The sequence below is a fragment of the Oncorhynchus keta genome, chromosome 10, assembly GCF_023373465.1.
Source record: "Oncorhynchus keta strain PuntledgeMale-10-30-2019 chromosome 10, Oket_V2, whole genome shotgun sequence".
Classification (NCBI taxonomy): domain Eukaryota; kingdom Metazoa; phylum Chordata; class Actinopteri; order Salmoniformes; family Salmonidae; genus Oncorhynchus; species Oncorhynchus keta.
Window position 1 is genome coordinate 53,962,516 of NC_068430.1, and position 25,588 is coordinate 53,988,103.

General features: G+C 47.7%; 1 protein-coding gene across 1 annotated transcript in view; it reads left to right on the plus strand.

The window, feature by feature from the left end:
• The window catches only part of plxnb1b (plexin b1b), a 98,441-nt gene that overhangs the window by 49,264 nt on the left and 23,589 nt on the right, over nucleotides 1-25,588 (plus strand). Inside the window, 12 exon segments of the mRNA XM_052527292.1 lie at nucleotides 6,762-6,854; nucleotides 7,074-8,242; nucleotides 10,560-10,742; nucleotides 15,694-15,822; nucleotides 16,249-16,349; nucleotides 17,853-17,985; nucleotides 19,154-19,310; nucleotides 21,959-22,067; nucleotides 23,412-23,520; nucleotides 23,997-24,525; nucleotides 24,528-25,006; nucleotides 25,452-25,586. Of these exon segments, the coding sequence (XP_052383252.1) occupies nucleotides 7,079-8,242; nucleotides 10,560-10,742; nucleotides 15,694-15,822; nucleotides 16,249-16,349; nucleotides 17,853-17,985; nucleotides 19,154-19,310; nucleotides 21,959-22,067; nucleotides 23,412-23,520; nucleotides 23,997-24,525; nucleotides 24,528-25,006; nucleotides 25,452-25,586 (3,228 nt within the window). The 5' untranslated portion in view covers nucleotides 6,762-6,854; nucleotides 7,074-7,078.

Genomic DNA, 25,588 nt, shown 5'->3' on the forward strand with positions numbered 1-25,588 from the left:
AAAAGGAATACTCCATTACTCTGAGGTGAAAGAAACATCACATACAGATAAACCAATTACATGCACACATTTCCTCCCCGCTCTCCTTTCACAATGATACCTAACCCCCCCCAAAAAAAAAACCAACGACTTCCCCGTGTTGGCAAAATCGAATTTGGAGATCCGACTACAAGAATTGAATCACCGCTCCATTCGCCCTTTCTCGTATATCAAAAAAACTCTGAATGAAGTTTAGCCTGATTGGATTATTGCTTCGGGAAAAGGAAATCATTTCCAAGTCAAACAGGACGAAGTGGAGTGAGAAGCCAGTGTGCCGTACGTTTTCTGGCAGCTTTATTTCCTAAAATAAGTTTGAGGGAAGGGAGTAAAGAAGGGAGAAAAAAAAGGATTAACAGACGTTGAACTGACCCAACTGTTACTCTTGGACCGTGAACGCACAGGCCTGCAAGATTTTTTGCCATCATTCAAAGTGACAACCACGTAACTGGGTTGTGCCAAATTCACCATGACCCGCGATGGTATTACATGCGACCCCCAGAATCCGGTGGTCATGGAGGAAATGGGAGAAACACTGTTTGTTGCTATAGTCTTTCACAGAGTTAACATGTCATTCCTGACGGGGCTGCCCTAGGCTCCGGGGCTGTAGCGTTCTCAGGGTTATCGATCTTTCTTGCGAGGCAGAGTTAGTATAGGGAAGAGGTTTCCAGAAGAGTCGTGACAGGCTCACAAACTTAGGGGAGTGGGGTGAGTTGATCCATTTTTTTTGTACATTCAGCATCACTCCATCAACGGAAATATGGTATTCTTTTTAACAAAGATATCTACATATATTTCAGGATATTGTGTATCACTGGAAAATCAGAATTCATCAAAACATTAGTTTTTTGAAAACATAGCTTGTCCAAAAAAAGTGGTCTCTTGGCACAACGTAACCCCAGTATGGGTCAAGTCGAGCCACGGGACAGGGTAAGTTAGGAGTTTATTTCCCAAACACAATTTAACACAATCACAAAGCTTGTTTTCTCTTTTAATCATTTAAACCATTTTAACATAGGCCAGCCCAATTTTGTTACCTCATATCACAAGCAATAATGCCTTGCAATTACACCTGGGAAGAAAATACTTACATTTGCTCAACCTTTGCCTCAACTTACTCCATGGCCATTGGCTTAACTTACCCCAGGGTAAACCTTTTAACTATATTAGTCCACACAGCTACAAGAATGCACTTTAATGCTCAGTTTAGGACCTCATATTGAAGGTTATAGAGACCCCAACTGATGTATAGAACAAAGTGATCTACTTTGGTTTAGATCCAAGAATTCAGAAACCTGTAACACCATAAATTCATTTGACTTGGTGAAAATCTGTTTTTTGGACCTTACTTGCTTACCACTTTGTTTTCCATGTGATTTATTCCTTCACAGACCATGAAATGATCACCTCTTAATTAATATTTGATAAAATGATACATTTTGTGTACGGCTTTCTCAAAACAAGGGTGGCTCGACTTACCCCACTCTCCCCTATCTGGGTTCAAATATGATGTGAAATCATTTATATTTTTATACTTAGTCTTTTTTCAAAATAATACAGCAAAAACAATATAGAGTATCAACAGAAACAAAACAAAACAAAAAAAAACAGCAGTTGCTATAAAGTAGGTACATAATAATATACAGCTTTGCACACCTGGATTGTACAATATTTGCACATTATTCTTTTGAAAATTCTTCAAGCTCTGTCAAGTTGGTTGTTGATCATTGCTTGCCAGCCATTCAAGTCTTCAAGTCTTTCCAATGATTTTCAAGCCAATTTAAGTCAAAACTGTAACTAGGCCACTCGGGAACATTCAATGTTGTCTTGGTAAGCAACTCCAGTGTATATTTGGCCTTGTGTTTTAGGTTATTGTCCTGCTGAAAGGTGCATTTGTCTCACTGTTTTCGTTGGAAAGCAGACTGAACCAGGTTTTCCTCTAGAATTGTACCTGTGCTTAGCTCTATTCCATTTATTTTTATCCTAAATAACTCCGTAGTCCTTGCTGATGACAAGCATACCCATAAAATGATGCAGCCACCACCATGCTTGAAAATATGAAGTGTTACTCAGAGATGTGTTGTTGGATTTGTCCCAAACATAACGCTTTGTATGCAGGACAAAGTTCATTTTTTTGCTGTTTTTAAATACTGAACAAAAATAAAAACGCAACCTGTAAAGTGTTGATCCCATGTTTCATGAGCTGAAATAAAAGATCCCAGAAATGTTCCGTATGCACAAAAAGCTTATTTTCTCTCCAATTTTGTGCACAAATGTGTTTACATCCCCGTTAGTGAGCATTTATCCTTTGCCAAGATATGCCGCACCTTTCAGGTAGATGGGTTATCAAAAAGTTGATTAAACAGCATGATCATTACACAGGTGCCCTTTGTGCTGGGGACAATAAATGGCCACTCTAAAATGTGCAGTTTTGTCACACAACACAATGCCATGGATGTCTCAAGTTTTGAGGGAGCGTACAATTGGCATGCTGACTGCAGGAATGTCCAACAGAGCTGTTGCCAGATAATTGAATGTTAATTTCTCTACCATAAGCTTCCTCCAATGTCGTTTTAGAGAATTTGGCAGAATGTCCAACCGGCCTCACAACTGCAGACCACGAGTAACCATCCCAGGACCTCCACATCCGGCTCATTCACCTGCAGGATGAGGCCAGCCACCCAGATAGCTGATGAAATTGAGGAGTATTTCTGTCTGTAATAAAGCCCTTTGTGGGGAAAGACTCATTCTGATTGGCTGGGCCTGGCTCCCCAGTGGGGGTGGGGCCTATGCCCTCCCAGGCCCACCAATGGCTGCGCCCCTGCCCAGTCATGTGAAATCAATAGATTAGGGCCTAATGAATTTATTTCATTTGACTGATTTCCTTATGAACTGTAACTCAATAAAATCATTGAAATTGTTGCATGTTGCATTTAATATTTTTGTTCAATACACTTTAGTGCCTTATTGCAAACAGGATGCACGTTTTGGAATATTTAGATTTTGTACAGGGTTGCGTTCTTTGCGCTCTGTCATTGTAGTTATGCTACAATACTAAACTAAATGTTGTTGATCCATCCTTAGTTTTTCCCCATCACAGCCATTAAACTCTACCTGTTTTAAAGTCACCATTGGTCTCATGGTGAAACCTGTGAGTTGTTTCCACCTTCTCCGGCAACTGAGCCCGGAAGGACACCTATATCTTTGTAGTGACTGGGTGTATTGATACACCATCCAAAGTCTAATTAATAGCTTCACCATGCTCAAAGGGATATTAAATGTCTTGCTTTAAAAAAAAAAAAACTCTTCTACCAATAGGTGACCTTCTTTGCAAGTGATTTGAAAACCTCCCTCGTCTTTGTGGTTGAATTTGTTTTTGAAAATCGCAGCTCAACTGAGGAACCTTACATTTATCTGTATGTGTGGGGTACAGAGATGAGAGAGGAATTCAAAAATCATGTTAAACTCTATTTATTATTGCACACAGACTGAGTCCATGCAACTTAATAAGTCACTTGTTCAGCAAATTTGTATTCCTGAACTTATTTAGGCTTGCCATAACAAAGGGGTTGAATACTTATTAAGACATTTCAGCTTTTTCATGTTTAATTAAAAAAAAAAATGTGAAAACATAATTCCTCTTTGATATTATGGGGTATTGTATGTAGGCCAGGGACACAATCTCAATCCATTTTAAATTCAGGCAAGAACAACAACATGTGGAAAGTCAAGGGATATGAACACTTTCTGAAGGCACTGTATGTCAAGCTTTCCAAAACGAAAGATGTCGCGGATTATACTTTGCCAGTCTTTAGATTTTGAGGTTTCCACTTTTTACCAGTTTTGTTAATGATTCATACAATTTTTTTATTTAACTAGGCAAGTCAGTTAAGAACAAATTGTTATTTACAATGACGGCCTACCAAAAGGCCTCCTGCGGGGACGGGGACGGGGGCTGGGATTAAACATTTGAAATATATAACAAAACACACGTCACGACAAGCGAGACGCTACATAAAGAGAGACCTAAGACCAACACCGCATGGCAGCAATACACCATGGTACAAACATTATTGGGCAGAGACAACAGCACAAAGGCAAGAAGGTAGAGACAATACATCATGTGAAGCAGCCACAACTGTCAGTAAGAGTGTCCATGATTGAGTCTTTGAATGAAGAAAGCCTGTCCAGTTTGAGTGTTTGTTTTTGCAGCTCGTTCTTGTCGCTAGCTGCAGCGAACTGAAAAGAGGAGCGATATCAAGGGGTGCGTGAGCTTTGGGGACCTTTAACAGAATGTGACTGGCAGAACGGGTGTTGTATGTGGAGGATGAGGGCCGCAGCAGATATCTTGGATGGGGGGGGCTGAGAAGGTTTTATATATAAGCATCAACCAGTGGGTCTTGCGGTGGGTATACAGAGACAACCAGTTTATAGAGGAGTATAGAGTGCAATGATGTGTCCTATAAGGAGCATTGTGCGCCGCCCTATGGGACTCCCGATCATGGCCGGTTGTGATACAGCCCAGGATTGAACCAGGGTCTGTGGTAACGCCTCTAGCACTGAGATGCAGTGGCTTAGACCGCTGCACCACTCGGGCGATATCTATCACTTCCCATCACATTCTCTGGAATATTGCCAGGATACATTACATGGCAAGTTCTAGGGACTTCATATCCCAGGACATCTTTTAACACTGAGCATACATTATCTCCAAACAATGACATCTTCTGACATTCCCCCAAAACATGTGTGGTTGGCATCTACATGGCCACACAGCCACCAGCATGGCTGCTGTGTTCCTAACTGTTGGCTTTTCATCATTTTTCCAATTAAACTTCCTCCATTTTCTTGAGTTTGTAGAAGTACAGTAAGTTGTGTTCTGCATATATTGTTCCAGTCTTCCACTGAGATGTCCATCTTCAGTTCGTTTTCCTATTTTTGAATATACAGGGTTGAGTCTTTTCTAGTTGGCAATCAGGCTGAGACAGAGTGAGGAGATTGTCTTGGATGTTCCTTGGTTATATGCATTTTGAATAACACGAATAGTCTCATTTGGTATTGAAGATGGTTCTGTCATTTTTATCTCATTTGAAATCTTTCAAATACGTTTTTGAGTTTGCTTTTGCCTGCATGGATTGACAGATGGGTGGGGGCTTTGCATTTCTGCCAGTTCTATTGGTTCCATTGAACCAGGCAGGCTCAATGGAGCCCGGCTGAAGCGTTTTGAATGATTTCAAATAGTGTTTGAACCCAGGTATGCTCAGCAAAGGGGGTTCACGACCTGACAACTTGTAGACAGAAGAACCTTTTTTTGGCTTTTAATTTGTTTTTTGTTGTTCCTTCGCCGGGTCAAAGGGGAGAGTCTGTCTTTTGGCTTGTTTTGTCAGTGTGTCCTATCTTCCCTCCGAATCCCGACCCACTGTTTGGATTGCTTGTTTTGAATGTTCACCGACTAAGGCATCAATCAAAGAGCGACTTTGCCTCTGGTGCCTTCAGTTGATAAAACTTTCCAGAGAACTGTAATTACTTATACATGAGCAGGCTATCAAGCGGAAAAACAAACGTTTGTAGAGGAAGTGCAAAATTACGGCTTGATGTAATTCATGTCAGGTCAAAATTATACCGATTTGGAGGGAAAAAAACGGTGGTAATTATAATTATTATGCTTGAGTAAAAATTGTTTTCTTTTGTTAATAGTTTGGCCCCCTGCCAAGCCTTTACCCTATTTCCCAGATAAAACCTCTACCTCTCCTCGTAAAGAGGGCTCTCAACATGCCTCAATGTGGTGAGGAATGAGGTGTGGTGGAGGGGTGAATAGTTTATATTTCAGTGTGTCTCTTTCTCTTGCTCCTCTCACTACAGACAGAGCGAGAGAGATCCGTCTGAACTAGCAGTGGATAATCCCACTTCCGTGCCAGTGACCGAAGAGAAAAGGGGGGTACAGAAGTGGGGAGGGAGATGTGCAGAGGTAGAGTGAGAGTTAGGCTGGCTATGTCCCAGATGGCACCCCTGTTCCCTATATAGTGCACTACCTTTGATCAGAACCCTTTCGGGCCTCGTCAAAAGTAGTTCACTAAATAGGGAGTAGGATGACATTTCGGACGCACACAGTATGTTGGTGCCAGGAATGACTGTGGTTAAAGTGTCCAGGGGTGTTAGTGGCTGAAGTGAAGTGTTTTTGCCTGGTAGCCTAGAATTGGGGAGGGCTTGGAGCAATGAGTGTGTGTAGTACTGAAAACTCTCTATGAGTGACACTACTTGACCTGGCTTTTGATAAGAATGGCTTCCCAGGCCAGTGAAAACGGATGTTGTTGGGAAAAGGCAGGTCTGACTGGAATTTCAATGGGAATGAGCTCCATTTTGTCAAACGTGCTCACAGTGCGCAACCAAACACCGTATCGCTCAGGGGGATAATGAATTATTATGGAGTGCAGGAGACCTGAGTGTGAACCCTGATTCTGAACCTGGTCTGTCACATGTGTATCTGCTGGCGCAGGATTAGATGACTTCCTATTTTTACGTAGACTTGTGTTTTATGTGTTGGGATTTGTTCAATAAGAAACATGCTAACTCTGGGGTTGGGGTAACACTTGTTGCTGCTAGCACCTGTTGCTAACACTTGAGGCGTTGAGGTAAGTGGAAACCTTTATATATACTTGGACTGGTGTTCCTTGGTTTACAGAGATGTTAACCATTTGTCCCTTTGTCTCCCTTTTGTCTTGCAGATTGGAGCTGTAGAGGAGGTGTTTTTAACCAAACCAAGCTGCTGGGAGGTCAAGAGGTGACATGCCTCTGTAACGCGTCGTTGGAAACAAATGGTGAGGAAAAGCTATCCTATTCATTTGTCAAATAGAGGTATAAGTTGTAGTTTATCAGTTTGCACAGGGCCTTGTTTTTGAATGTAAATGTGTAGTGTACAAGTGTATGTACAAGGGACGTAGAAATGTTGTGAATCTCGTCTATGTACTGTATATACGTATCTATGGTTAAAAATTGTGTGTGAATCCCTCTCTTTCTCCCCTGGGTTACCAGAATAGTTGCCATGCCTCCGGGGAAGGTGCGACATGGTTTCTCAGTCCCAGCGGCGGTCCCAGTACTGTCGCTGCTGCTAGCTGCCAGCTGGCCCTCCTATGGCCTGGCCTGGGTCTCTGACCCCTCCTCCACCCCCTCTTCCCCTTACCCCACCTTCACTCGCACAGACGCCCTCTTCGAGCACCTGGCCCTGCACCCAGACCCTGCAGTCGGGCGCATCTACGTGGGGGCGCGGGACCACCTCTTCCAGCTGGACCGCAATCTGACCGCCGAGCTCCAGGACAACACAGGGCCCGTGACGGACAGCCGCGAGTGCCTGCCCCCCGTCACCGAGAGCAACTGCCCGCAAGCGCGGCGCACCAGCAACCACAACAAACTCCTGCTGGTGGACCCCTACGCCATGGAACTGATCACTTGCGGCAGCGTTAACCAGGGCATCTGCCAGAAGCGGAGTCTGGACTCGGTGGGTACGGTGCTGTTCTCGGCCGAGCGGCCCGTGGACACGCAGTACGTGGCGGCCAACCACCCCAATGTGAGCACGGTGGGCCTGGTGGTGCGCTCCCGCCCCGACCGCCAGCCCGTGCTCTTTGTGGGCCGTGGCTACACCAGCAGCCACCCACCCATCTCCACACGCAACCTGGCCCAGGAGCCCGTCTTCTCCTACGAAGAAACGGCGAAGCTAGCAGTGGCGGGTCGCCTCTCGGAGTACGACCACCACTTCGTGGCGTCCTTCGCCCACCGCCAGCACGTTTACTTCCTGTTCTACCGCCGCGACATTAAGTCTCAGTCTCGCGAGTACCGCACCTACGTGTCACGCGTGTGCCTGGACGACCAGGCCTACTACTCGTACGTGGAAGTGCCCCTGGCCTGTCGCTCGGCGGCCGGGAAGAGCTACAACTTGCTCCAGGCTGTCCGCCTTGGTCTACCACCCAAACAGAATGGGGGCGATGCTGGTCAGGCAGAGGTGCTCCTGGGGGTGTTCTCCACCCGGCAGGCCTCGTCCACGCGACCCAGCGAGGACTCTGCTCTTTGCATGTTCAATCTTGACGATTTGGACCAGAGGATCAACTCCACCAGGGACCTGTGTTACACACAGTTCGGCCGGGACGAGGGAGGGGGGGAGGCGGCCTACATCGAGTACGAAGTCAAATCCAACTGCGCCAACCTGCCGTCGGTGAGTAGGAGTGGGGATGAGTGGATTGACTTGCCAGGTCCTTATTTTATACAATCCTGGGTTCAAATAGTGATCGTAATCTTTCCAAATCTTTTAACATTCGCTATAGCCTGTCTTGAGGCTCAGGTGGACGGGGTTTGGCATTTTGGACTATTCCATTCATTTCCATATTGTCAAACAAGCTCACTCAAGCCCGCTAAAGTATTTGAAATAATTTCGCATACTATTAGAACCCAGGTCTATTCGCCATTTCCTTATTGTATTGTGTCTCTGGAAGCACTTTAGTTTACAGTCCCTTTTATTGCTGATATTTAGGCTACCTCGTATGAGGAAATTGTGGGGCAACAATGGGTACTTTCCGGTGCCCCTTGCCAAAAATCCAACAATTTGTAACCATTCTGTGCCAGATTGTAAGCAGTAATCCTTGTTTTATTGTGTCTGGTAGTGTTTTATTTAATAGTTCTGTTCAGCTGGTATGTATTATGAAATGACATGGCATGCAATTGATACGTTTTGGTCCTTGTTTGAAAACCTAGTGGTAGTATTAATAATAATGTAGTATGTATGCTGTAACTGTGTTTTAAGTACTTAGAAGGCAACTAGAGGATGGTAAAATAGAGTTTAACTGGGTTTCCTCGACATGTGCGAATGAAGATGTTTCTTTCAAAGTCCGAATGTCTTCTAAATTTACTGTAAGCCTACTATTGAGCATGCTACTAGATCAGACGCTTTCCGGAGTCATTCGGGGTTTCAGCAACGTGACCTCCATGTTAGAAAATGTCATGACATTTCATTTGATCTTTTAGTACAGACAAATGTAATCCTCCTATTTGGGGAATTCAATTTGATTATTTTCTCGTAATGCCACTAGCTTTGGAAATTCCCCTGTTGTCTCTCGCTCTCTCTCTCTCTGTGTGTGTGTGTGTGTGTGTGTGTGTGTGTGTGTGTGTGTGTGTGTGTGTGTGTGTGTGTGTGTGTGTGTGTGTGTGTGTGTGTGTGTGTGTGTGTGTGTGTGTGTGTGTGTGTGTGTGTGTGTGTGCTGTATACACATGTGTATACTTGTATGTGCGCTTTTGTGTGTACCTTTTGGTGCGACTACCGCACCAACAACAGTTGGTCGCTGAGCCACAGTGTGTTTAATGATACATCACATAGAGGAAACAGAACAATTGTTCAACTCTGACCCTTGAATGCTGTTTACCTCCAGTGAGGGTTGGGGAACAGTAGTGTGGTGGTCCTGTGTCCCAAATGACACCCTATTCCCTGTATAGTGCACTACTTTTGACCAGAGCCCTATGGGCCCTGCTCAAAAGTAGTGCACTACATAGGAAACAGGGCGGGACGCATGCTGGGTAATTTAATAGGATTGTAAGGGGGGAATTGATCTGCGGCATTAGCCTTCATTAGCCGGAGGGCCATGTTTAACGAGGACTGACAAGGACAGATAAAGTCACCCACCGCCAAGAAGCGAAGGAGGGAGATGGCAACAGTGAAGCAGACAGGACACGGAAGGAGAGCCAGGGGGAGGAAGCAAGAGATTGGGTGTGTGTGTGAGGGAGAGAGGGAGGGAGGGAGATAGGGTTATGGGGAGATAGGGATAGTGCTGGGCTAAGTCTCTGTAACAAATTGGAAAACCATAGGAAACCATCAAAACAGGCCACGATGAACAGTGGGAAGATCTCAATGTTTATTTCTTGTACCTCCTGTTGTTGCTACTTTTTTTGTTGTTGTTGCAGGGCCTCGTAAAACTGGTTATTTATCTTGACACAGTGTCATCATAATGAAATTCCGTGGATGCATTTGTGTTTGGGAGATTGTAAAACCCGATTGTTGTACTCAGAATTGTTCTTGATCTAGTAATGACTTGCTCTCGGGTGTTTCCCAAAACTTGCGGAACAAAAAACAACCTGTCCAACCATAGATCTTCCTTTGTCAAAAGGGTCGAAGCTAATTTTTTTTAAAGCACTTTGGAACACCGTTTGCCGGATTCCTGCAATAGTTTCCCCCTCACCTCTAACCCTACCAGCATAAATCGTGACTGTGTTCGTATAGGATTCGAGGGAGCCACTATAGACTTTTAGCACCTGTCTAACCTTCCACGCAATTAATAATACTAGTGAATGAGTTGCCGCTGTGTATCTGTTTTTGACCGTAGATTTTTAAGCGCAAATCCATCTGCATTTAGACTTGTTGTCTGACTGTAACGCTATTGTTTTCATTGTAGATACATTTGACCTACTTTAATAAACTGTTTCCTACTGCCTCATAAGACTCTAAACTACGTTCATTTGCATATTCCTTCCCTCCTGACCTATAGAATACCCTTGACGCCTACCCCTGTGGTTCGGACCACACCCCCAGTCCAATGGCCAGCCGGGTGCCGGTGGAAACCGAGCCCATATTGGACAGCCCGTCCGCCCGTCTCACCGCAGTGGCTGTCAGCGTGAGGGTGGGACATACCATCGCCTTCCTGGGGGACTCCAAGGGGAACCTGCGCAAGGTAGAGACCATAGAGATCAAACTGATGGAGCGGTTTATATCTATGGTATAAGGGGACCACCTTCAATTACCGATCAAAATAAGATTATATTGACAGGGGCGACCTGATCCTAGATCAGGACTCTTTGTGAATTTTGGGCCCTGACTAAACATGTCCTATGCTGGTTGTTTTTGTATAAAGTATATTCCAGTACATTCCGTTGCATGAAGTGAGCCTTTGATCATCTGTAGATAACTGCAGCTCCAGATATTCGCAAACTGCCGCGCGAACACATGCACACACAAACACGCGCACTAAGAGGTCAGAAATAGCATCTTCCACAGTAGCGCAGTCTCTACTCAGCACTCCATAAATAGTAGAAGGAGCAGACCGGCCCAGGTAACGAATGCGTCCTTCTTAATTGGCTCTGGGTGCGTTCTTCTTTTCCATGGACCTGCCAGATAACACTAGTACTGTTGTTATGCACAGTAAGACCTCTTCTCTTTCTCTCTCCCCTTTTCTTCGGCTGGGTTCCCCCCCCCCACCCCCCAGCTGTCTTTCTTCCCCTTACTTCATTTATTCATGTCCTGTTTCGTAAAACGTAGTCGTAGTCCTCCATTGTCTGGTCGAATGCCCTGTAAGTTTCCATGGAAAGGCAGTATTGGCCCAGCATGGACCAGGTCCCTGATAGAGGAAGGGCCGTATAGACTGACACTATTGTTAACAAGCTACGAGGGGGATATTCGTACATCCACCCTGTACCATCCTCCGATATAGAGAACCGGGAACGGACATCTCTATACAAACTCAACAGCCGTAATTGTCCCAGAACATTAAGTCTAGGCGGTATGGCTTGGATAAGTCCAGGTCATTGTGTTGCCATGTTGGCTGGGATAAATCCAATCCACTGGGTTGTCATGTTGGCTAGCATAAGTCCATTCCATTGGCTTGCCAGCTTGGCTGGGACAAGTCCAGTCCATTGGGTTGCCGTGTTGGCTGGAATAAGTCCAGTCCATTGGGTTGTCATGTTGGCTGGAATAAGTCCATTCCATTGGCTTGCCAGCTTGGCTGGAATAAGTCCAGTCCATTGGGTTGCCGTGTTGGCTGGAATAAGTCCAGTCCATTGGGTTGCCGTGTTGGCTGGAATAAGTCCAGTCCATTGGGTTGTCATGTTGGCTGGAATAAGTCCAGTCCATTGGGTTGTCATGTTGGCTGGAATAAGTCCAGTCCATTGGGTTGTCATGTTGGCTGGAATAAGTCCAGTCCATTGGGTTGTCATGTTGGCTGGAATAAGTCCAGTCCATTGGGTTGCCGTGTTGGCTGGAATAAGTCCAGTCCATTGGGTTGTCATGTTGGCTGGAATAAGTCCAGTCCATTGGGTTGCCATGTTGGCTGGAATAAGTCCAGTCCATTGGGTTGTCATGTTGGCTGGAATAAGTCCAGTCCATTGGGTTGTCATGTTGGCTGGAATAAGTCCAGTCCATTGGGTTGTCATGTTGGCTGGAATAAGTCCAGTCCATTGGGTTGTCATGTTGGCTGGAATAAGTCCAGTCCATTGGGTTGCCGTGTTGGCTGGAATAAGTCCAGTCCATTGGGTTGTCATGTTGGCTGGAATAAGTCCAGTCCATTGGGTTGCCGTGTTGGCTGGAATAAGTCCAGTCCATTGGGTTGCCGTGTTGGCTGGAATAAGTCCAGTCCATTGGGTTGTCGTGTTGGCTGGAATAAGTCCAGTCCATTGGGTTGTCGTGTTGGCTGGGGTCACATGAAGCTGGTGTGAACAGGAGGCACGGTTCTGTTCTGTCCGCTAGATTTTTGTGTGGTGCCATCACCTGGTGCAGAGCAGAGGTCACAGGGGGTGGCGTGGGGAGCTGTGTCTTCTGGGGTTCATGGACCAGGGTGCCCACATTGGAGGGGGGCTTTGTGTTAATATGACAGTGATACACAGAGGGCTTGGGGGGAAGGGGGAACACCACACTTCAAATATGACATTAGGGCCAGGGATTGAGTTTTAATTTCCAAACATGGAAATTAAAGGGGGGGGGGGGCTCTTAGGGTGAATCTCTGTAGTTTAAATTTGCTCGGTTCGCCTATCACTGTCAGTGAAGCCAAGGAGAAGCCACATCAGAGTATTTATAAGCATCACGAGTACATAACAGTAGCGAGTTCTCTCACTCGAGGAATGTCACTTCGAGGAATGGTGACTAGCGCTAACAATTAGCGCTTTGCCATTTTTCTTTTGTCAATAGGTGCCCTGCGGTTGTGACCAGGGCGGAGTGGGGTAGAGTGGAGGGAAGCTCTATCAGCACAATGACACCCATTAACAGTAAAAAAATAAAAAACATTATACACTGACCACAAAACAACATCACTGGCTAGCTAATATCAGTCCATGACTCAGGTCTTTGTTGTGTGTGTCACAGTGCATAGACTCTGACTAGTGGCAACTAGATGGGAAAAAAACAGTTCTAAACAGAAGGCCCTATTCTCTTTCCGTAGACTCATCAGTCCTCACACCCGCACACTGCCGAATTGTGTGAATGAAGTCCCGAACTGTCCCTAACTGTAGTCCCAGAACTATATATGACCCTGGGACATACTAGATACCATTGCCTGCCATTGTGCCCTTGAGCAAGCCACATAACCCCTTACAATTGCTCTAGTGGTGCTGCACTGTGGCTGGCCCATTGCTTCCAACCCCTCGGTGTGAGAGTGTGAGTGTCTTTGGGGGGGGTTGTGTTGTGAGCATGAAAGGCACATTTTTTGTTCTCTGTAAGTGAATTGACAATAAAGTACATATTATCTTACATGTGCGTCTCTCGCTTGCGTATTACTGCACAAGACTGATACCCTCTAGGTGAATTGGCAGTGAAATAGATATTTGTTGAAAATGGTATTTGTTTAAGCTCTATAACTAGAACAGATTTGATATTGGGAAGTCGATTGATTTGTATTGGCCATCAAGTGGCTTTGGCCTCCCGAGTGGCGCAGCGGTCTAAGGCACTGCATCTCAGTGCTTGAGGCATCACTGGACACCCTCGTTCAATTGCAGGCTGTATCGCAAACGTCTGTGTCTGGGGGTCCCATAGGGCGGCGCACAATTGGCACAGCGTTGGCCGGTGTAGGCCGTCATTGTAAATAAGAATTTGTTCTTAACTGACTTGCCTAGTTAGTTAAATAAATCTATGCGATTTCATTGTCACAAATGTCGTATTAACTTCCTGGAGGCCAAAAGTCGGAAGAAAGAGCAATGACATCCAGTACAAAAAAATGCTACATTTCCCCCCAAATGAACAAATGCTACACGTCACAAAACAGTTCAATCCATTAGGTTGAGGTAGGCGGGCAGTATTTCCTGCTGTTCCACTGTTAAAAACTGGGGCATGGGGGGGGGGGGACTGAGCCACCTTAATGTGAGAAGTGCTTGACCGGGAGCTCCACAGCGTCAGGCTTTTATGTTATTTACAGCAGGCCTTTCAACATCAGGTTACCTGTCTAATGTAATGCTATTACTGGACATTCCACTCCTCCACTCTTTCGCTCTTTCACGTGGACCTCCACCAGAGTGCAATCATCCTAATGTGATGGGTGTGTGTAGTGGGTGTGTGTAGTGGGTGGGTGTAGTGGGTGGGTGTGTGTAGGTGGGTGGGTGTGTGTAGGTGGGGGGGGTGTGTAGGGGGTGACAGAGCGAACGAGAAGGAGCAAGAGGCATAGAAAGAACATGTGTCTGTGTTTTAATCTGTGAAAGTGTGTGTGTGTGTGTGTGCCTACATCTGAGTTTGTTTGTTCTGTAGTGTGTGTGTGTGTGTGTGTTTGTGTGTCCAGGCAGGGCCACACACAGATGATGGGGATTGCAATGGTCAAGATATAGGCCAAGATTTCGCCGTGATGAGAGGATCCAATTCTATTGGACGGTGGGGGAGAGTTTTGGGTCAGCTATGCCGTCGCATGTTCTTTGATCCCGGCGTTCATCAAAGGCTTTGACTGTTTAGGCTCTAATAACAGCAATTTAGCCCACACGAGAGCACAGTTAGTCCCCCAACATGGCAACCCTACAGAACAGATGGGTCAGACGGGTTGCCAGACATGAAACAACTGATTTTAAATTAGATTCCCCCCTCTTCAAAGGGGATCAAGCTTAGGGCATTGACGCATCAGATCAGCCTTTCTTTTCAAGAAATGCCAAGGCAAATCTCTCTGCGTTTCTTGACGAAATACACGCCTGCATTGAAATAATATTCAGACACACAGACACAGGCAAACGCACGCCTAGACAAGCAAGCAAACACGCGCGCACGCATAGACAAACAAGCAAACACACACACACGCGCACGCATAGACAAACATGCACACACACACCTATACCCACGCCCAAACACGAATCGGGTGTGTGTTGAAATGAGAGCGAGAGGAGAGCGATTTTAAAAAGGGATGAGGATGACTGAGTGAACTGCATCTACTTGCCACACGAACAATCACCCCGTCTCCATGTCCCCAGTTGACCTCTTCAAGACACACATTTAGATTGGCATCCCAACTCCTCCAACCAGCGCGTCTTCATGCTTTCAGCAGACCTATGACCGTTTTAAACTCTGAAACCGTTTGTGGCTCACAATACTTCAAATACCAACCGAATTCAATTTAGCACACTTGTTATTCCTCATGGCTATATTTAACAGCCCATGCTGGGCTATTTGTCTCCCTGTCTAGTGAATTATATAACTAGGGGTATGCGTCACATTAAAATAGAATTTCGAATGACTTTTTGCGAAAATGGTCATCTTTGGATTCTATAATATTGTCGCGATCCTCGCTAACGAGCCCGCGTTATAACTCCCTCAAGTAGGCTATAACCCTATTGCATGTTTTCCTTTCACACAAGCGACTCGAGTTCTGTGACTCCTCCATCCGTTTGCCATGACGATTTGAAATGTACCTTATGGGGTTCTTAACCATTGGCTTGTGTGTGATCCAGGTGTTCCTGGGCCCTAATGGTGAGGTGGAGGAGTATGCCGTCGTCTCCATCCAGGCCAACGCAGCCATCAGCTCTGACCTGGTCCTGGATCAGTCAGAGGAACATCTCTTCATCATGACCTCCACCATGGTACAGTACACCAGCCTGGTCCCAGAACTGTTGGCGCTGTCTTAACTCTCTCGTGTCGTTGTCTGTGTTTCACAGTTGAATCCCACTTCTGACGCCAACAGTACACCCCCCCAGTGGTCAACAAGTGTCTCTCATAAAATACTATTTTATAGTTTTTTAGCAGCATTTCCCAAACTCGGTCCTGGGGGCACCAAGGGTGGCAGGTTTGGGAAGCGCTGGTATATAGTTCTCATTCCACAGCAGCTCTTTTAGGCCTGAGGACGAGGTTACATTTATAGTAATGACTTAATCCACAGCACCAATAGGCTAAGACTAGGGGGGTAAAATGGGTCTCCTTTTGGCTCGGTTAAGAGCTGTGTCATCATTTGCAATGCGTTGGACATAACGTCATGATGAATATTCCCTGTTGTTTTGTTGCGGTCACAGCTGCAGAAGAGGCCAGTGGCAGAGTGCCACGAACACCTGGACTGCCAGGCCTGTTTGTTGGCCCACGACCCCTACTGTGGCTGGTGTGTCCTGGAGGGGAGGTGAGCGGCTCATTCGAGAGTAATCCAATGGGATTGATTGTCACAAATGACTTTTATTGTCATGTAACCTGGTACATTTTTTCAAGTAATACACACAATTCTGTCTCTGGTTAAAGGGCTGACATATCAAACTAGAGCCCAGAGTTTTCCATTGTCAGGTCAAGCACACTGGAAAAACTCAGGGCATTGCGGATGCTCAACACAGTCAGAGAATGTATTTGTGGTACCACTCGTACTACTCAGGGGGATTGCTATGAGTAACGATGCAGTGATGAAGAGCATCATCTCTTTTACCATCTCTTTCTCCCTCTCCTTCCTCCCCCTCTCCCTTCTCCAACACCTTGGCCACGTGTCCTCCCTCCTTGTTCTCCATTTTCCCCAGCTAATGTTATTTAATGTTATCAACTCGCCTGGCTTTCTATCCTCCTTCCACATTTACTTCATATTCCCCCACTCTGTTTCTCCCATCGACAGTGTGAAGCCGGTCTACGCTCAAAAAGGAGATTCAAGGATTTTTAGTATTTATTCCATTCAGGGTTAGGCAGATAGACAAACGTTTCGGCCTTCGTCGGCGTCATCGCCTCTTTGCGCCCCCCCGGTTCCTCTGTCACTCTTCACTCTCTCCCTTTCCCGTGTTCCCATTCTCTCTGTCCCTCCGTTTCCCGTCTCCCTCCCTCCCCGTGCCCTTATAGTCCTCTCCTCCCTCTTCCCCTCCTGTCTCCGTCTCCCTCCCTCCCCGTGCCCTTATAGTCCTCTCCTCCCTCTTCCCCTCCTGTCTCCGTCTCCCTCCCTCCCCGTGCCCTTATAGTCCTCTCCTCCCTCTTCCCCTCCTGTCTCCGTCTCCCTCCCTCCCCGTGCCCTTATAGTCCTCTCCTCCCTCTTCCCCTCCTGTCTCCGTCTCCCTCCCTCCCTCCCTGTGCCCTTATAGTCCTCTCCTCCCTCTTCCCCTCCTGTCTCCGTCTCCCTCCCTCCCTCCCCGTGCCCTTATAGTCCTCTCCTCCCTCTTCCCCTCCTGTCTCCGTCTCCCTCCCTCCCTCCCTCCCTCCCTCCCCGTGCCCTTATAGTCCTCTCCTCCCTCTTCCCCTCCTGTCTCCGTCTCCCTGCGTGCCCTTATAGTCCCTCTCCTCCCTCTTCCCCTCCTGTCTCCATCTCTCTCCCTCCCCGTGCCCTTATAGTCCTCTCCTCCCTCTTCCCCTCCTGTCTCCGTCTCCCTCCCTCCCTCCCCGTGCCCTTATAGTCCTCTCCTCCCTCTTCCCCTCCTGTCTCCGTCTCCCTCCCTCCCCGTGCCCTTATAGTCCTCTCCTCCCTCTTCCCCTCCTGTCTCCGTCTCCCTCCCTCCCCGTGCCCTTATAGTCCTCTCCTCCCTCTTCCCCTCCTGTCTCCGTCTACATCCTGCCCTTTTATAGCGATACGACGCCGAGGCCATGACGTGTCTGTTACGGTATGATTTGATCGTGTAGGAGTGTACGGTATTGTGTGATGATAATCGGTTGTGTGTTTTAGGTGTGGCCAGCAGTCTCAGTGTTCACACAGGGCTCAGGTGGGCCAGTGGCTGTGGAGCTTCGACATGGAGCAGCAGTGCCTCACCATCCAGTCCCTCAGCCCCTCCAACATCAGCCGCGAGGAGAAGAGACGTGTACGTGTGCGCGAGCACGACTCTGTGCCTCTGTGCCTCTGTGTCTCTGTGCCTCTGTGCCTCTGTGTCTCAGTGCCTTGTGTCTCTGTGCCTCTGTGTCTCTGTGCCTCTGTGTCTCAGTGCCTTTGTGTCTCTGTGTCTCTGTGCCTCTGTGCCTCTGTGTCTCTGTGTCTCTGTGCCTCTGTGTCTCTGTGCCTCTGTGTCTCTGTGCCTCTGTGCCTCTGTGTCTCTGTGCCTCTGTGTCTCTGTGCCTCTGTGCCTCTGTGCCTCTGTGTCTCTGTGTCTCTGTGCCTCTGTGTCTCTGTGTCTCTGTGTCTCTGTGTCTCTGTGTCTCTGTGCCTCTGTGTCTCTGTGCCTCTGTGTCTCTGTGCCTCTGTGTCTCTGTGCCTCTGTGTCTCTGTGCCTCTGTCTCTGTGTCTCTGTGTCTCTGTGCCTCTGTGTCTGTGCCTCTGTGCCTCTGTGTCTCTGTGCCTCTGTGTCTCTGTGCCTCTGTGTCTCTGTGTCTCTGTGTCTCTGTGTCTCTGTGCCTCTGTGCCTCTGTGCCTCTGTGCCTCTGTGCCTCTGTGTCTCTGTGCCTCTGTGTCTCTGTGTGTATGCGTTCAATTGCATGTGTGTCTGTGGGTGTCCACGTACATGGGTATGCGAGTGCATGCTCATAGACAGTGCATTCCTTTCTGTCCACACTGTACATAGTGTTTGCTCGTTTGACTTCCAGTGTCGGAGCGAAGATCAGAGATGGTTATCAGACTCGGCGCTAGCTGCCCCCGTCTCAACATCTAGTATAAATCATGTATTAAGTGATCCGGCTCTGGACAGTTGTACAGAATCATTCATGTCAATTGCATATATGTATATCATCTGACATTGGGGATTAATAGTGGGAGGGAAGGGTGTCTCCTTGGGGGGGATTCTTCTTGAGGATTTCTCGATCTCTCCTCAGTTTCTCAGGCCTTCAACGACATCTCTGTGATATACAGATAAATGCAGATGTTACCAACCTTTATCAAGTTCAAACCAGTTCTATCCAGCCACGGTCCAATTTAGTGTTCCTTGAGTTCCTGGATTTAGTTGAAATGCAGATCCGCTCTTGCAGAGCCGAGCCAGCTCATTCACACTCTCTCTTTCCCTCTCTCTCACACCCTCCCCCTCTTCTCCCTACCTCCCTTAGATTGCTCTATCAGTCCCGGGCCTGCCCATCCTAGAAGAGGACAACTCGTATGCCTGTTACTTCCATGACACTGAGAGTCCTGCCACCGTCACCGACACGGGCGTCACCTGCCTCTCCCCCGACCCCCACAGGGTGCCAGCTGTGCCCCCTGGACAAGGTGAGTACCAACGGGGTGAGATCAGCATGTACTGGGCATTCAACCTGCATCTACATACTTTTTACACACACACACACACACACACACACACACACACACTGAGTTTCATGAGTTCATTAAATTGTGTGTTTGTGTGTGTGTGTGTGTGTGTGTGTGTGTGTGTGTGTGTGTGTGTGTGTGTGTGTGTGTGTGTGTGTGTGTGTGTGTCTATACAGGCCGATCAGCCTGTAGCGCCACTCTAGGCAGCGACATCCTATGTCCTTGCAGAGCAGATGTGTGTTGCAGCCCAATCCTCTTTGGCTCCCAGTTTACACAGCAGGGAGTAAATCTCCAACTCCGCCGGTCCGGGTAGCAGCTATAACTAATGATTTTAAATTCACGCAACAATTCAGCCTCTTCTATCTTTTTGTCCGGGATAGTCTGCGACGGTTCGGTTGCGTGCTTGGAGCCGTCGATTTGTTTAAGTTAGTCATTTCGGGGGAATTACGGGGATTAACTGTTAACTATGAAGCGCCGATAAAAAAAACAAGCATGTATACGCTTGTGGGTAGTTGGACGTTGTCACGTTCGTCGTAGTGGGGAGACCAAGGCGCAGCGTGATGAGAGTACATTCTGCTTTTAGTAAACGAACAACACTTAACAAACTAATACAAAACAACAAAAACGAACGTGAGGCTATGAACAAGGAGTGGTGACACAGGCAGCTATACATAGACAACAACCCACAAAATACCCAATGAATATGGCTACCTAAACGTTTCTCGGGGCTGCCTCTCGGGCTTCCGTGCTAGCCGTGTACCTTCATATCGTCGCCGTTCCTCTATTCTCCGCTATTTCTACTCGTAGTATCGCCGTTCCCGCTTTCGCTGCCTCTCTTTCCTCCTCAGAAAGGCGATACTCCCCCGGCTGCGTCCAGGGTCCTGCCCCATCCAATATTTCCCCCCAGGTCCATCTCCCCATTTAAATGCTGCTCCTCCTTTTCACACTGCTTGGTCCTTGTTTGGTGAGCTATTCGGTCACCTTCGTCGCAGTGAGGAGGCCAAGGCGCAGCGTGAAGAGAATACGTTCTTCTTTTAATAAACGAAGAACACTTCGCAAACTAATACAAAACGTAACGTGAGGCTATGACCAACGAGTGCTGACACAGGCAACTATACATAGACGATAACCCACATAATACCAAATTAATATGGCTACCTAAATCATGGTCCCCAATCAGAGACAACGATAAACAGCTGCCTCTGATTGAGAACCAATCTAGGCAACCATAGACATATAAAACCCCTAGACATACAAAACTCCCTAGATATATAAAAACCCCTAGACATACAATACCCCCTAGACAATACAAAAACGAAACAAACCACCCTTGTCACACCCTGACCTGACCAAAATAATAAAGAAAACAAAGATAACTAAGGTCAAGGCGTGACAGACGTATGCATGTACACACAGGAACTCCTCTCCCCCCTGTCCTTTCTTCCCTCCCTCCCTCCATCCGTCCACTCTTTTTCTCATCCCCCCATCTCTCTCTCTCTCTCTCTCCCCTTGGTTCCCATGAACATCGTTCCTGGAGCAAGGAGGATTGTTGTGGTTCTCAGGCCGTGAGGGTTAGGTAGTTATGCTCGTCTGCCTGGGGGTATTAGTGAATAGACACACACAGGGGGGCTCCACTGATCCCACATGTATTACAGGGAGATCTGTGTGTGTTTGTATATGGAGTTAGTGTGTGTGTGTGTGTGTGTGTGTGTGTGTGTGTGTGTGTGTGTGTGTGTGTGTGTGTGTGTGTGTGTGTGTGTGTGTGTGTGTGTGTGTGTGTGTGTGTGTGTGTGTGTGTGTGTGTGTGATCTGCGGGGGGGTTCAAATGGGATCTTGGGAGTCCAGCCCTACTCACATAATGTAATCGTGGTTTAGTTCATAGTCTGAACCATTAATTCATTAAGCAGACGCTCTTATCCTGTGATTAGAATTAGGAAGATCAGCTTGATACTTTGAGAATGACTCAAAATTGTATTAAGTGAAGTGATACAATCCAATTGCATTGACCCAGCTCCCGAAAATATTTCCGTGCATGGGCTAGTGTGTGTGAGGGAATACACGTCTGCCATATTTACATGCCAGTGTGTGTGTGTGTCTCTGTCTGTCTGTGTGTAGGTGTGCGAGCGTGTCTGTGTGTGTGCAATCAGTGCGCTTCATACTTCACACACGGTGGGCCCCACAGACCTGAACTCCTCCCTCTGCACTGTTTACGTCTGGAGGCTTTGGGGCTGCAGATGGATTTTATTACAGAGCTCTGTTATGACTCTCCACTTGGCCAAGCGTACTCTCAGGCGCTTGTCCCAAATGGCACCCCATTCCCTACATAGTGCACTACTTTTGACCAGTCCCCATAATGCACTGAATAGGTAATAGGGCACTATTTGGGGTCGCAACGTCTCACTCTCACGTTCTCCCCTCCTCACACTGTTTTGAAGACGCGGTCAGACCGACAAGGCCAAGTCTCTGTCTCTCAAATCTTCCCGAACAGAGTAGTTTCAGAACGCTTGGCACGGTGTTCGGGTAGGGATCCTGGTGAAGGGAAACACAATGTTGCCTATGATTTATCGTTGTTGTCTTTTCTCTTTCTCTCCGTTTCGCTCTCTCCTCAGAGTTTGTCACGGTCACCCTGTCCCTGCGCTTCGGTGATGTCGTCGTCACGGCAACAGAGTTCACCTTCTACGACTGTACCGCCGTCAAGCAGCTGTCTGGGAGCGTGCCGTGAGTTGGCCCACCCCTCTCCCTCTTTTTCCTACTCTTGCTCTCTTTTTTTCCCTCTCTCTCTCTCTCTCTCTCTCTCTCTCTCTCTCTCTCTCTCTCTCTGTCTCTGTCTCTGTCTCTGTCTCTGTCTCTCTCTCTCTCTCTCTCTCTCTCTCTCTCTCTCTCTCTCTCTCTCTCTCTCTCTCTCTCTCTCTCTCTCTCGTTTGCCCTTCCTGTCTCCTTTGTCTCTCGCTTTCTGTTTCTCTCTTCATTTCAAAATCAATTTCTGCCCTTCTGCCCCCTTCAATAAGGGTCTCTCTCTTTCTCTCTATTTTTCTCCCCTTCTTCGCCCATATGGGCTGATTGACCTGGGTCTGTTGGACCTCTGTGCTGAACCGCTTATAGCATCTTCCAATCCGCACGCTTCGTTCCAAACCTATTCTAAACCTATCGTACTCTCCTTTCCCACTCACGCACTCTCAGGAGAACCTGTGGTTCTTATGGCTGCAGACACCTTACCTTTGCCCTCCGCATGTGGTGGTCACATGCCTCCTCCTCTCTCTAGTCTGGTTGATATTAAAACCACATCTCAGAGACATCTCCATATATGGCCTGCAGGAAAACTGTCTGCAAGTGAAAGAACCCAGCCAGAATACGAGGAGTAGGAGCCATGTTTCTTCAGAGAGAAATTCAACATAACCGTCTTTAGTATTGTCCATCAGGTGTTATCAATCTGTTCATTTTGATCAATCTGTTCATTTTCGTTCGACTTTTTTTGCTTTCTGCGTTGCGTGTTTTTATTCCCTATTGATAGCGATAGTTGCAAACTTCACACGGGTGCAAGACCCTTATTAGCAATGCATTGGATACAGTTGGTGTCAGATGCGGGATATCCGGAGATAGGAGTGCCTTGTCAAGCTCTAATGTCTAGTAATGCCCGTATTCAGTTGGATAGAGGGCACGCTTGACCACAAAAGACTGATAGTATGGGCGACGCCACGGTGAGCACTCTATCAATCTCTATGATGTTAGCACATACACTCACTCAATTACCCCTCTTTCTCCTCTCGTCTCCTTTCCTTTCCTTGTACATGGTTCAGAGCACTCTGACAAGGAACCAGCGACCGACTACTTTATTCAATTAAATGAATTACCTTTTTTTAACCACTGGCCCAAGCCTGCTCTCGCTCTTCCTCGCCTTCCTCCCATTGATCTATTCTTCCGTCGTCTCCTTTCATTTTATTTTCTACCCTCCTTTCACTTTCTTTCTCTCTATACCCCCCCCTGCTTCTCTCCCTCTCTCTCTCTCTCGTATCCCAATCCCCCCCTCTCACTCTCTCACTCTCTGCACTGTTCCTCCTCTAGTTGCCGTGGTTGCGTGTTGAGTCGCTGGGGCTGCAACTGGTGTGTCCACCAGCACACCTGTACCCACAAGCCCACCTGTGACAAGGGGGTCATCATCTACAACGAACACGTAAGTCACACACACAGCGACCAATGGTCAGTTAGCCAGAGGTCAAACAGCATGCTATGCACTTTCTGCTAAAGGAACCGCCAGCCTGGCTATTTTGTCCACTGTAGAGTTTGTCCACCTAATGCACCCTAGTGTAAGGCTGGTTGGGGCCGATCAATTGTAGCCGGTTGAGCGAAAGAAGGTCGCTAATGAGAACACAAACTGTTGGGAGTCATTAATAACCAGACACTCATTATCTCACGGCTCCTCGTGTCCCAAAACAAGTGTACATCAGATATAACTAATAATCATCTCCATTTTGCCTGTGTGTCGCCAACCAAATGCATGAGATTTGTCCTCGTTGATGGTAACACTAACAACATTCAGGAGACGTGTTTCACATCCAATTTGGGTTTTTCAGTCAACTTATGAGTTTGTTTATTTCTGTCTCGCCCTCTCCCCCATGTCTTCCCCATTTACCCCCCTCCACCACCCAGTTTAAACTCCCCACCCTGGCTCCTCCCACTACTAAAGCCGTAACTATAACAACGACTTCCCCATCCACAACTGTGGCCCCCACAACAGCAACTGCGCCCCCAACAACTACAACAGCAACCGCACCCCCAACAACGACAACTACCACAATTACAACAACTATCGCCACGACTACAACAACCGAAGCCCCAACCACCATAGCTACCACGGAGGAGCCTCCGACAACAACCCTGCCTACAACCGTCCCCACAACCACCACCCCAGAGCCGACTACACCGCCCACCACGGCTATGTCGACGGAGGCCCCCACCACTATTCCCCCTACAACGTTAGTCGAGGCTACAACGCCCAAGCCTGAGACCACCACCAGTGAGAAAGAGGAGCAAACAACCACAGGAGAGCTCTTTGCAGAGGCTGAAAGTGAAAATGAAGGCCCTGTGGTTACCCCTGGTGACATGGAGCTCGCTGCGGAAACCGAGGTGGCGACAGTTATGACCGAAGACGAGCAGCCGTCCGATGATCTCGCCACCCTAAACCCCTGGCATTCCCCCCCGAGACATCCCCATTGGAAGTGGTCACCGCGTCCCCCCCTCAGGAACTGGACGAGGCTTTGACTCTGGCCAAGCCCCCCATGGAGGTCCAGCCCACCACTGGCAGCTACCCCTTCCCGACCCCCTTCCCCCTGTGGGAACCGGCCAACTCGGAGCCCACCTTCCACCTAGACCTGACGGGAGCCCACTTCCCTCCCCCACTAGAGCCCCTCCCCCCCACTGAGGAGGAGGGCCAGGGAGCCGAGCCGGACGTGTTCCTCTGGCCCATGGAGGAAGTGGAGGAGGAGACGGAGGGCAAAGCGGCGGAGAACGACACCAGCGTCGCGTTTTCGGCCACCACCGTGCTTTCAGGGGACGGAGAGGCAACTGAGCACTCCCCTTCGGCCTCTGCCTACCCCCGGCTCCTTGACGCCGACTCAGAGCTGGACTACCAGTACGACTCGGCCGACATCTTCCTGCCGGTGAGTTCGAGTTCCCTGGAGCTTCCATGGCCGCCGTGGTCCCAGCTCTTGACTGGACACAGTTCTCTAGAATCCCACTTCTGACACCAATTGCCAGAATCCCCGATGTCCCCTTATCCCCTTGTTATTCCTCACTGTGTTTTGATTTCGTTGTTGACATTGCTTTGGCTTTTGGAAATCGACCTGAAAAAATGGCTGCATCAGCACAAGCTGGAGCAGTTGCTTTTTTTGTGAATGTTTTCACATGTTTTATTGTTTGTTAGACCATTCTAATAGTCCGGTATTACATCAAAAATCCTATAACATCCTTATAACGTGTAACTGTCCATTTCTTATGGGTTGATGGGATTTTCAGAAATTTGCGGTAGCTTGTGTTGGTTGGAGTGTGTGTGTGTGTCCTTGTGAGTGTATGTGTATGTATCTAACATGTGTGTTGGGAATGTAGGGGGACGAGGGGTCCTATGTGAGTTGGGGCTCGTCTGCTTGCCCCTGTGTGGAGAAGGTCAAGGATTCGCCTCTGTTGCCAGTCAGAGTGGAGAGGAAGATCACGCTACTCGCCCGAAACCTCCACCTGTACCAGGT